The 12541-nt window shown below is 53.8% G+C and overlaps 4 protein-coding genes across 4 annotated transcripts; 2 read left to right on the top strand and 2 right to left on the bottom strand.

Moving 5' to 3' along the window:
• Nucleotides 1–572: 572 nt before the first annotated feature.
• Nucleotides 573–995, bottom strand: QC762_0056280 (uncharacterized protein; the record flags this gene model as incomplete). Its single annotated transcript, XM_062883551.1, has 2 exons — nucleotides 573–760; nucleotides 983–995. 2 exons carry the CDS (start codon nucleotides 993–995, stop codon nucleotides 573–575), a joined length of 201 nt encoding a protein of 66 aa, XP_062745013.1.
• A 106-nt stretch (nucleotides 996–1101) lies between these two features.
• QC762_307720 (uncharacterized protein) lies at nucleotides 1102–6211 on the top strand. Its single transcript, XM_062889068.1, has 2 exons — nucleotides 1102–4476; nucleotides 4531–6211. The coding sequence occupies exons 1-2, from the start codon at nucleotides 2552–2554 to the stop codon at nucleotides 5720–5722; spliced, it is 3117 nt and encodes a 1038-aa protein (XP_062745012.1). The 5' UTR covers nucleotides 1102–2551; the 3' UTR covers nucleotides 5723–6211.
• A 951-nt stretch (nucleotides 6212–7162) lies between these two features.
• Nucleotides 7163–11034, top strand: QC762_307710 (uncharacterized protein). Its single transcript, XM_062889067.1, has 3 exons — nucleotides 7163–7948; nucleotides 8085–10565; nucleotides 10629–11034. The coding sequence occupies exons 1-3, from the start codon at nucleotides 7781–7783 to the stop codon at nucleotides 10692–10694; spliced, it is 2715 nt and encodes a 904-aa protein (XP_062745011.1). The 5' UTR covers nucleotides 7163–7780; the 3' UTR covers nucleotides 10695–11034.
• A 65-nt stretch (nucleotides 11035–11099) lies between these two features.
• Nucleotides 11100–11861, bottom strand: QC762_0056250 (uncharacterized protein; the record flags this gene model as incomplete). The annotated part of the gene is made up of 1 exon (XM_062883550.1): nucleotides 11100–11861. The coding sequence occupies one exon, from the start codon at nucleotides 11859–11861 to the stop codon at nucleotides 11100–11102; it is 762 nt and encodes a 253-aa protein (XP_062745010.1).
• Nucleotides 11862–12541: the final 680 nt, after the last annotated feature.

Here is a 12541-nt window from a genome sequence, read left to right as displayed (position 1 = left end):
CCCTCAGACACTGTGTTCCTGCGTATTGCTGCGGGTTGCTCTTCCAGACCTGCTTGTTTCAGTGTTCCCGTCGTTCTACACGTGGTTCCTGGGACGCCACCGGGTTTGATTGCGCGTGATTGCAAGGACTGAGCGTGAGCTGCATGTTTCCGCTCAGCTTGACGGGAGGCTGCGTAGAGGCGTGCTATTCGAGTCGGACGGAAGCGCCCTGCGAGGTTGGTCGGTGATAATGAAGTTTCAAGGCAACACCATAACAACTTGGGAATACCTCGGGGCTTGCCAGCTATATTTCCCCGGAAATGGCCGAAAGCCATGATTATCGACGCCACTTCAGGTGTATAAATGTATGTCTTGGAGCACTTGCATTCATCAGCAAGTTGTAGAGAATGGACATCGGCCGAGTCAAAGGAAGCTGGCTGGCTGAATGAGATGAAGTTGCATTAGACGTAGCCCCCGAGCCTTGCCGGCAGTTGGTACGGCGTAGAGAGACTAGAGCCATCAACAGCGCCTCCGGAAAAAAGCAAGGATAACGGGGTGTCAGAAAAAATAATTGCCGTTTGTCACCAGAAGAGTCATGTCTGGAGGAACATCTTCGGTACCGTGGGACGAGGACTGAGTGTTGTTGACAACCCAAATCTGTCGAACGATTGGCGAACCACTGGGAGATCAAAGCTGGGGGGAGAAGGGGTTGGACAGCGGTACGTCACTATTTTTACACGGGATGGAGGGCCCATCCCCGGATCGGGATTGCCCAGAAGCGCTATCTCACGGTGGGTCAGCCCTGCCCGACTGGACAAAATATTGGGCGGGGGAGAATGGCTGACGATCATGGCACCTTTGTCTACCCTGTACAAGGAACCAAGTAGGCCTCTCGGTCAATTAAGAGGTCTTCAAGTATCCTGAGGGGAGAGTGATGCCTGTATCTCAAAGTGTGCCAACTGTTCTTGGAGTGTAGCTATGAGGTGTTATGTATCTGGCTTACTTTGCTGTGACATTGTTTTGTGGAAGAATATCCGTCACACACACTATGGAACCCTCCGCTTTTTTAGTCAAATCCCTGCATGGAACTAGCCTTGTTTCTCCTCATGTCAGACACTTCATCAACATCGGTTCACACATCGGTTCACCCAAGACACCCACCCATTCTCGCAGCATGTGGTGATTGCTTGCATATTGTGTAAACTGAGCTGATCTTGCCCCCTTTTTCTTTCTGTCTGACCAAGCTACCTACATGCAGCAGCCTCCGCAGCAGCAAGTATGATGGTGGCGTGGCATTGTCTCTCACTCACAACGACATATTCCTCCTCTCACAAACGCTGTTCCTGGTGATAAAAGTTGAGAGTTGGTGTGCGCACACTGGGCAGGTCTGCAAGAGGCGCTTACGGAGACCCGCTCGTCCCAACAAGGTTTGAATCCCTCACACAACATTGCTAAAGGTGTTTCGAAGTCATGTTGGCACCCGGCTGAAGGTCCAAAGGCCGGAAGAGACATTGTTCTTCGTTTATGCTCCTCGGCATGAGGGCCGAGGAGGAAAAAAAAAGGTGGTACTTTGTCCGGACCACCGTATGTGGTGCAATGGAAGCGAAGCATCCAAGAGGGAGAGAAGGCCAGAAAGAAAAAAAAAATACCTCAGTAGTTATGGAGAACGGAGAGATATGTCTGTCAGATTTGACTGATACCCAAAGTTGATCCTTTCCAGCTTCCATTGGTGTTGGTTTGTTGTTAACATCCTGCTATTATGGATATTAGCTTCACCGAACCCGGTCCATGACTGGTTGGACTGATGGGTAAATACTCAAGTTTATTTGTTCCCTTCATCTGTTATTTTTTTTCAAGCCCGTTTCCATCCCACACCACTTGGGAGCAAGCCCCTCCTCCTGATGCTTCTATTTTGGCCGCCGTTTGCAAGGCGCAACCAAGTGGCACTGGTGCTTCCAGGCTGGCAAACCCCCAAAAATTCTACAAAATTATAATAAGCCTCCGTTTCAATTCACTAGGAAGCTGGGGGAAAAACAGGACTAAGACGCTACGGTTAACCGGTGGTGTTACCCACACGAGTGAGTGAGCGATTCTGGATACCCGCATCCACTTCATCCAGAGTCTGGCCCGCCCTTGTCTTCTGTCTGTCTGCTCTGCGACTTGGCCCATTTGCGACCCAATTCTTTTTTTTTCTATCTCGAGCAAGCCACCCCCTCCTGTTCTCGTCCTCCTTTACTTTTTACATCGCTTTATTTCCTCAGGTGCATTTGCAATGCCCGAGCCTGGTCTCTCTTGATTTTCTTCTTCACAAGCCACCGGCTGTCTAAGCGACATCATTGTTGGTTGTTGGGTACACAGCAGGTATAAACCAACCCTTACGACTTACGAGCATTTCTTTTCGCTTTCTCTTTCTTCTCTGATTGTCAGGCCAACGGCGAGAGAACATACCTGGTACTTCCTTGGAGACGGGCCGAGCATGCTTTATGGCCGGGTCGTTGCTGCCATCACCCTTCAGACGACAAGATCCCACGGCGAATAATTCAGAGAAAATATTCTCGACGACGACAACAAAATGGCAGAATCGACAGGCTCGCCAGAGCTAAACGGCTGTCTGGTGGCATTGGAAGGTCCAGCAAGACTGGTAGCGACCCAGCTGCGCCTTCTGCCCACCTCACCTCGCATCCTCATCCTCCCCGCCCTCCAACACTACCTCGGCAACATCAACAAAGACGACTACCCTGACGCCACCCAGCTCATCCACAGGGTCCATGTCGCCGCCCAAAAACGACATGCCGAAGCCCAAGAGTTCCTGCAGCAATCCACACCCGAGGAAGGGCGCATCGTGTTCACACACGGGGGCACAGTCGGAGCCCACGCGCTATGTCTCTCGGCGATCAGCAAGCAACAAACCAGCGGCAACGTCGAGGAGGCAGATCTGGTGTTTTGCCAACTGGCTAGCAAAGGTGCTGCTCACCTTGCTAGGGAAGCCTCACGCCGTTGCGCCAAGAACCACGGTCCTTCGGTAGCGGCCTTGGAGAAATTCAAGGTTGTTGCTGCTAGTCCAAGATCTGCCGGTCTAGTGCCGCGACCGTTGCGTCTCAGGAATGCCACGCCATCGTTGCCAAAGGAGACTGTGCTTGTCCAGCAGAAAGAACGCCACAGCCCGTTTGAGGACCCTGTGATCAGGGCGATGAGGGCGGCGGATTTGCTGGATAGGGAAACGGCTTTTTTGCAGCCGGCGGGTGGTATCAATGAGGTTGATATGACGGTCAGGATTGTGGAGATCAGGAAGAGGAAGGTTGTGAGGAGGAGCATGAGCTTGTCGGTGGTGGACTCTGTCGGGGGGAGTGTAGTGCTGGGGGGATCTAAGGGGTCGTCGTCGTCAGCGGCTTCGAGTGACGGGCGCGATAGCAAGAACGCGCTTATTACGTCGCCTTGCTCATCTTGCGATAAGACATTGCCATCAAGCACCCGACGAACGCCTCTGAGGATTGAGATTCCGTCGCCTCTTATTAGGTGGACTGGAATCAGGGAGGAGCCGCCGCCCCCCCTTGCTGAGGGGGACCAATCCGACCCGTCGTTTTCCTCTCGAGGGTGTCGTGTTGAAAATGAGAGGCCACGGTCGGCAGATGACAAGCTGACGTTTGAAAATAACTTGACGAGCCTTGGGAGGCATTTGGGGGTGGACCGCGATGATGACAACATGGGAGGTTACCACCGCTTGGGCTTGTTTGAGCAGTGGGGCCGAGGTCACAACGCCAATCTCACCACCGAGCCACCACCGTCCGATCACGAGAGCACCGCCGCCGCGGCGACCGAGACCGACAAAACATTTGAACCGGTGCTGCCGCTGAGGGAGGATTTGGTAATCCATCTTTCTACACCCCAATCGGACGAATCGCTGGATTTGGTATTTCAGGGCTTTCAGAGAGGCGACTATACGGATAGGATGCCGGTTCGGACCACCGCCGCCCTTGACTCGGGGGTTTTGGAGAAGGGGTATGATAATACGAGGAGGATGCTGGAGAGTTTGAGCCCGGGGGCTTTTGCGGAGGCGGCGGGTGATGGGAGGAAGCAGAGTTGGGTTAATGGTGGGTTGGTTCACGGGTTGCCGACGCCGGGGCATTCGCCGACGCCTTCGGAGGCGAGGCCGGTGAGTGCGCTTGAGGGGGGTCAGCGGTTTTGGAGTTTGCCGGTTGGGGAGGAGACGTCGGTTGTGACGCAGAATTCGCTGAGGTCGATTCTTACTTCACAGTGCGCGCAGACGCGGACGGGGCGGCGGCGGCCGAGGTCGTCGGGGGATGGGTCGGTGACGGATAGCATTTGGGACGAGCTTTCTGTGGTGAGCCGGTATATGAGGAAGGGCAAGGTTGACATGATGTTGGGAGTGGGTGGCGAGGTTGGGGTGAGCAAGGCTCGACTTGATGAGGTAGTTCAACTACTTGAGAAGCTCGGTTGCAAAGATGGTGTTTCTAGGACTGGGCGCGTGAGCCTGAGGTACGGCTCCCCCAACTTCTAACCCGTCATCTATCAGTTGCTAACCCTACACAGAGACCTCATCGGCGCCGCAATGCAAGCCTACACCGCCCAACCACTCTCCAAGCAAACCCAAGCAAACCCCTTTTCAGACCGAGCAGTCCTCGCGGCCTTGATAATCCCCTACATCGAACGCTATCTCTGCTCCCGCCCTCAAGTCCGGTTCCTCCTCATCGAATACCCCTCCGAACACCTCGAAACCATCCTCGCAGTCCAAAAACTCATGGGGAACGAAATCATGAGAATAGCCGGCGTCATCAACGGGGACGCCTCGGCGCTCAACCGACCCTTCTCCCCACCGCCCAGCATTGAAGTCTACAAATCCTCCACTGCGCCCATGTCACAAGAGGACTTTGGGAGCATACTCGAAGCACTGCTCGGCTCCCCGTCATTCACCCAGGCGGATTACATCCTCCCTTCTGTAGCCAGCGAGGCAGACACGGCCACGTTTCTTGCGTCGGTGCAGAAGCAGCTGGTGTCGGTGTCGGATTTTTACACGCCACCCAAAACGCCGATCAGCGAGGTTGCGAGACCGAGGGAAGGGACGGGGACAAGGAAGCAGGTTTATCCGGCGTTGATCATCAAGGCGGCAAGGACGCAGACGACGGAGGAGTATCAGCAGCAGGGGGAAAAAGTGAGGCATCATTCTATTGCCAGCTCGGGGTTGGACACGCCGCCTGCGTCGCCGGCGGAATCGTTTTGTCCTAGTGGGTTGCGGCCGCCGGTTTTTAGGGATTCGGCGGCGCTGTCGCGGGGGGCGATGTCGCCGAGGGATATGGCGCCCGGGTCGAGAATTGTGACTCCCACGCCGAGGAACATGACGCCGATCTCGAGAAATGTGACGCCTGTGACGATGCAGAGCCCGCATCCGTTGACGGCGCAGAAGCAGATGGAGCGGGGTGGTGGGTGGGGAAGGCCGAGGGGGCAGGCGGTTCATCTTGGGGGGCAGGGCTCAACAGGTAGGCCGTATGGGTTTTCTACGGGGACGGCGTCTTCCCAGAGTTTGAGCCATAATGGTGGGAATAACAACCGGTTGAGACAGGTGGCTACGCTGAGTCACCTGCCGGTTACGTCGTCGTATGATGAGGAGGATTACGGCGAGTTGGATGAGGAGGAGAGGAGGTTGATGCCTATGTATGGGAGGCGGAGGGGGAGTGGTGGTGGGGGGGATGGGAAGAAGGCGCTGAAGTGGTTGGGGTTGGCTTGATTTTTTTTATTTTTCTTGTTTCTGGGTATGGGTAGGAAGGGGGGAATGCATAGCGACTGGGTTTCTTTTGTGTTTTTTTCTTCCGGGCGTTATTTGGTTAAAGGTGATCGGATGGGTAGATGGTCGTTGGGCTTGGGAAGGGAAAGGGGTGATACCACGAGCTTTTTTCTTTTTGACTTTTTAGATTGGGAGGGTGTGAGGGTTCCGACAGGACTGGACTGGACACATCACAGAGGAGGTGATGAGATGCGAGTTGGACAGCTGGATCTGGATGGCCTGTAGAGGGTACTACTGTATTGCATACTACTAATAGAGAAGGAGAAGGTGGTGAAGGGTGACTTTCATCCAGAATTACAATGTTTGTTTTGTCCCTTGTTTTCATGTTCAACATGGTTTTTTGTTTCATAGGGTTGAACCCAGACATATCTGCGACTGATGAAGCTCTTGAGCTTTGAGACTCCAGATATCAGAAATATATATATTTAGAACATCGTGGGGATTGCCTGGTTTTACCTGTGCATTGCCCTGTCAATATCGCAAAGTTTTATTTCCTTTTTTTTTTTCCGTCCTAATTAACGCTGCGGAGACGATACATATATATATCCTCGCAAGGCAGATTTGTGTGAGATTTCAGTTAATGCGGACTGAATGTTTTACCAAATCTCGGGTCATCCGGGGGTGGAATTTGCTCTCGCTTCTTTTTCCTACATGACGTGAATGGAGTCATGTTGAATGAGGTAACGTTAGACTAGTTTCGCATTATGGTAGTTTGCAGCTGTCAAAACTGTTTGCTTTGCTGTTCTGTTGGTGGACGACGTCTGCAACAGAAGCCGGTTGGAACATTCTGATTCGAGGTAAGGAAGAAAAGATCGGACGATGCAGCTCCGCATGTGAGGGTGATCTGCACCGGGAGAGGCGTTGGAACGGTTGGCGATCCTGTGGAAGGACAGAAGAACTGGAAACGAGCAGCCCCCAACCAAAAGAGGAAAGGGCTGAAACGATGAAACGAAACGTTCGGAAGGGGTGGAGGTGAGGTGGTGTGTGACTTCGGCGGTACCGTGGCCTATGAGGTGGTGAGGGGGATGGCGGAGGTATCGCCAAGGTAGCGCTTATCCCTAGCTGCGTTTTTTGGGGTGATGCTTGTTCTTGAAGACATGGACAGATGTGAAGACGAGGGAGGGTACGGAGTATATACGGTTTGATAAGGAGGAGAATGAATAGACTGTGCAATAGGTTCTTTGTTGTTAGTTGCCTGTAGGTGTTGGATATGCAGCAGTGTGGTACGTACGGATGACGGATGACTGAGCCAAGAAGGAATTGGAACAGCTGTCACGTCGAGGTATGGGAACCGTGTTTAATGGCGTGGGTGTCGATTAAACGCGAGAAATGCCATTTATTAGACAATTACCACAAGATGACCAAGGTGTGGAGGTTGAAGTTCTGAAGCTGTGGTCAGCTCGTGAGCAGTGCCCCCGTTGGTTAATGTCAAGGAGATCGCCTGTTGAGAGGGGCCCGGCAATCCTGTGCTGGCGCTGCTCGCCCCCCCATGCCCCTCCACAGCTGGCAACCTAGGCCCCCGTTTTTAGCGGAAACCTCGATTGGAAATAGGGGCTCCGTCCGGGCAGGCGCAAACGAAGCGCTTCATTCCAAAAAAACCACCTGAACACTTTTCCTGATCTTACTATCTTACTCCAGCAGAGAGAGAGGGAGAGAGAATCCATACAGTTTTTTTTCTTTTTTCTTTTTTTGCTCTCCTGTTACGACGACGTCTTTTTCTCTTTTTGAAGAAGGACACCTCAACCAACGGTTTTCCCGCTTGACACGAGACACTGCAACAACGATTACCCAAATATCCACCCCGGCGCTCGCCATCTAGAAAGTCGATTCCATACGGATATCCACCCCTTTTTTTGTTCATGGCCACAAAGCTGCGCGCGTGAGCAAACTACGACAGCATCATTCCGACCTCGTTTCGCCGCCGATTATAGAACGTGATACGACAACGCCGGTGAAGGGTGACGGAACAAGGAGAGGGTTGCGCCGGCGGTAAAGGTCACCATGTCGACAGCCATCGAGGAGACGATCAAGTCTCCTGTCGTGGAGGAGAGGGAGGAGCTGCAACAAACGCCGCTTTCTCCCGTAGCGGACCAAGAAACGGTCCAAACCCCAAAAGCACCACCACAGCAGGAGCAGAGGCCGCCATCAAGGGACTCGGACAAGGACACGGTACGTCGACTTTTTCGCCTGCTGACGGGAGCTGGCTGGTCTTGCATGGACCACCCCAAATCTCCTCCTGCCATCTCCCGATGACACCGTCACACAACCTCAATGTCGTACTAATCATTTGCTTTTTTGCACCGAGCAGGACACCTTTGAAGATGCCGTCGAGTCGGGCGAGACAGGTTCGGTCCGGTCGTTGACCAAGCGACAACCGTCCGTGGTCACGCCCCTCGTCGTGGAGGAGGAAACCGAGTCTGACTACGAGGAGCCTCAGTCCCCAGTTGCTCCCGCTCGGCAATCTGTGCGCACTGTCGATGGGCCCGCCGATGTGGTCGAAAAGCCGGAATCTCCAACGACGAGCGACCACAGAATATCGCGCCGTTTCTCCCGTGTCTCTGAAGCTTCTGCCGGCTCTCTGGACAACGTGAACCTAGACGACGATTCAACTCCAACGGCCGCCACCCAACTAGCCAAAATTGCTGCTTCCGTCCCCGCTGCTGCGGCACCAGCGGTAGCTCAGGAGGTTCCCGTCCCCACCAGCCCCGAACCTGCCATCGCAGAGAAGCCCGCCCCTGCCCCGGAAAAGGCTCACACTGCCAAAACTATGTCTTTTAGCAGCATCAGCATGCCCTGGGATACTCGGTCAAAGAGCCCCCCGGCTGCGCCGCCCTCGCCAAATCCTCCTTCGACTGCTGCTCCCGCGCCGACTGGTCGGAAGTTCAACAGCCCCTTTTCATGGCTTTCGAGAAGCTCGACCAAGGTTGAGACACCTGTGCCACCAGCACCTTCCCCGAGGAGGAATACGGCTAGCTCGGTCGCCACCATGACGAGCAATCCAGAGATGATGCTGAGCAAGCTGGACGAGGATGACGAGACTAGGGCGATCGGGTCGAGGAACAGCTTGAAGGATCGGTTCAAGGCGCTGCGGATGAGGGAAGAGGCTGGGATTCCTGGTATGAATGGGGACGAGGAGAAGCAAGGTGATGAGGACGGCGATGCTGATACTATTTCGATCCCGAAACCACCGCCCTCGCCGCTGCCGCAAAGCCCGAACCGGAATCTGGCTCCGGGCACTGTCTCGGGTGTCAACGCCGGGCCTTCTGCCATGGCCGACACGCCGGTTGATTGGGATCTTTGGCAGGCTGTTGTCTACGAGGGTCCTGCGGCGGTGGCCCGGACGAGTGCCGAGGAGCTGAATAAGGCGATTGCTACCGGCATCCCGAGCGCCATCCGCGGTGTTATTTGGCAGGTGCTGGCTCAGAGCAAGAACGAAGAGCTCGAGATAGTATATCGGGAACTTGTTGCTAGGGGCACTGACAAGGAGATTAATGGCACCGCCAACGGGAGCACCAAGGACTCGGCCTCGTCTGCCTCGTCGGTCAACTCCGAGGCTGGCTCTACCGGTGGTTCTTCGCCAACCGATAAGGAGACTGACTCTATCAAATCCGCCGCCGCTGCTGCCGAGCGCAGGAAGAAGGATAAGGAAGATCTTGCTCAGCTTCAGAAGCTGGAAAAGGTCATCAGGAGGGATCTGGGTGCTCGAACAAGCTACTCCAAGTACGCTGCCGCCCAAGGGCTTCAGGAAGGCCTGTTTGGCGTGTGCAAGGCGTATGCGCTGTTTGACGAGCAGGTTGGGTACGCGCAGGGCATGAACTTTTTGATCATGCCGCTGCTCTTCAACATGGCCGAGGAGGAGGCCTTTTGCCTGTTGGTCAGGCTGATGAATCACTACCAGCTGCGGGATCTGTTTGTGGCGGACATGCCGGGTCTGCACCTGAGGCTGTTCCAGTTTGAGAGGCTGCTGGAGGATCTGGAGCCGGCGCTGTACTGCCACTTGCGGAGGAGGGGGATCACGCCGCACTTGTATGCCACGCAGTGGTTCTTGACGCTGTTTGCGTACCGCTTCCCGTTGCAGCTGGTGTTGAGGATTTATGACTTAATCCTCTCGGAGGGGCTGAGCGCGATCTTGAGGTTTGGCATTGTGCTCATGCAAAAGAACGCGGCGGCGCTGCTGGGGATCACGGACATGAGCGCCCTGACGACGTTTTTGAAGGACAGGCTGTTTGATTTTTATATTGATGCCACCCCGTCGACGAATTCGATTTTGGAGAATGGGTTCTTTGGGAGCAGCAGCAGCAGTCTGGACAAGGAGGTTTACCGGGCGGATCAGCTGGTCAGGGATGCGTGCGAGGTGAAGATTACGCCCGAGGTGCTGCAGGCTTACAAGGTGGAGTGGGAGGAGAAGACGAGGGCGGAGAAGGAGAGGGAGCAGGAGCTGGAGGGGTTGAGGTCGGCGAATGCGAGTTATGCGAGCAGGGTGAGGCGATTGGAGGAGAGGATCGAGGCTCATGATCGGGAGCAGGCGGAGCTGGCGACGGATTTGGTCAAGACCAAGGTGGAGAATGAGGAGTTGAAGGATGAGAATGAGAGCTTGAGGGGGCAGGTGAAGGAGTTGAGGATTGTGATTGAGAAGCAGCCCGAGGAGCTGGAGCAGGCGTGGGAGTTGGAACGGGGGGATTTGATGAAGAGGAATGAGAAGGTGCACGAGGAGAATGAGAGGTTGGAGAAGGAGTTGAAGGACTTGGAGGAGGAGCTGGTGGCTACCAAGGTGCAGTATGCTGAGGTGTGTTGTTACCTTTTACTATCCACTATCGGCGACTGATGATGCTAACGTGTTTGTGACTAGGTCAATTCTCAACATGAGACCCTCAAGCAAAAGTGGAAGGAGTTGAAGAAGCAGTTTGATAACTAAGCATGGCATTTGGCTTCGAGGAGGGGGGGGGAGGATATATGTATTAAGGGTGTAACTCAAAAACACGTTCACATTGTGTGAAGGGATTAAGGAAAGGGGGGCATATTCGAGGGGGTTAGGGGGTCTGGTTACCAAAGAACTAAATAACATAGCAAAGGCGGGTTATTATGCATAGTAGTTGTCAAGTGGGTGGATGGAGTTTTTTCTTTTATCATCCAACGGCTTGCAGCAGAGCAGCATAGAACTGATGGCTGCGGCCTGAATGGGACAATATCAGCAATTGTAGCTTGGTTAATCTGGTGCTTTTGCAGCGGTCAAGTATGAACTCCAACAACTGGTCAAGCTCCGTTCTCAAGGCAGCTTGGTACAACAGCACATTAGACATCGAGTAATAACTCAGTCCTCCTACTCATCCCCCTCCACAGCAGCCCCATCTCCATCACCACCTCCCTCTGTCGTAGATGCCTTTCTCTTCTTTTTCTCATTCTTCTTTTTCCTCTTCCTTTTCTTCTCTTTGTCCTCCCCGTCCACCTTTTCTTTTCCATTTATCGTCGGTGGTGTTACTTCCTCTTTTTCGTCGTTCCCAAGCACATCCTCCGTCTGAACATCTCCTTCTACACCCTCCTCCTTCCCCTCCACAGCCGCAGCTGAAATACCCTTTTCTTCACCGGTACTGACAGGCTTAGGCTCCTCAACCCTGACCTTCTTCTTTCTCCTCCCTGCCGGTTCCGGCTCCGCTACCCTCCCCCTCTTTGTCTTGCGTCCCAGCCCCCCCCTCCCGACCTCATCCTCGGACTCGCTCTCTTCCTTCTTGCGCTTTGCTTCCTCTTTTTGTCGCAAGGCGTTTTTCCCCAGGAGTTTTTTCTTGAGGTCGTCGGTTGCGAGCTGTTGGGCTGTGGGGAGGGGTTTGGATGAGGAGAAGCCGATGCCTTGATTTGGTGGGGGGATGTAAGATAGGTCCGAGTCGGTGTTGCTTTGGGGAGGGGGTTGGTGGCGGGAGGTGGAGGAGAGTGAGGACTTGGTTGTGGGAGCTTTGCGGTGGTGGGAGATGGAGGAGAGGATGGAGGAGTGAGATTTTGAGATGGAGAGGGAGAGGGTGTTGAGGAGGGAGGTGTATTTGTCTTTGGGGAGTTTTGGGTCTTGAGGGGGGGGTTCTGGTTGGGACATGGTGATGAGTTTTGGGGGTGTTTGGGGGGGGGAGAAGAAGAGGTGAATGTGGGTTTGTTGATGAGGTTGGTGACAGTGAGGTTGGTGATGGTGAGATGGTGGATGTGAGATGATGGATGTGAATATGCGATTGACGAAACCTCATCAAGGTGTTCAAGGTGAGCTGTTACCAGAAATTATTTTTGGCTTATCGCTGGGGAGGGTTTGATTGGTGGTGGGGTGGAAGGTGGGATTAAGGCGGGCTGCGGTAGGTGCATAGCCTTGCGAGGAATGCAGTGGTTGGAGCTATAGATATGCAGCTATTGAATTTATAGATGGTTTTCTCAAGGATACATTCTCAGTGGGAATAGACTGTTCTTTTCCAGGGATGTTGAGAAGCCTATTTCACATCACTGCTGACCATGTAAACAGAGCACATCAAAACTGAATTGGAGACTCATGAAGACTTGCGGCTAAAGCCTCATCCTGCCTTCAGTGACATCTGTTTTCACCCGGCTCTCATGTGACGTGAAAACCGAAATGGTTTGACAAGGGAAACTAGTATGATCCTTGGTGGCAGATCATGGGAATGAAACCGGGATTCTCAAATGCCATGATTCAGTACCGGCGTCCATCGCTCTCCACGGGGAAAGTGACAGGTGTGGGGAGCTTCCATCTGGTCCGGGGACCGTTCTTCAAGT

The sequence above is a fragment of the Podospora pseudocomata genome, chromosome 3 (genome assembly GCF_035222375.1).
Source record: "Podospora pseudocomata strain CBS 415.72m chromosome 3, whole genome shotgun sequence".
Taxonomy (NCBI): Eukaryota; Fungi; Ascomycota; class Sordariomycetes; order Sordariales; family Podosporaceae; genus Podospora; species Podospora pseudocomata.
Note: the sequence above shows the minus strand (reverse complement) of the source record. Positions and strands in the feature narration are given on the sequence as shown.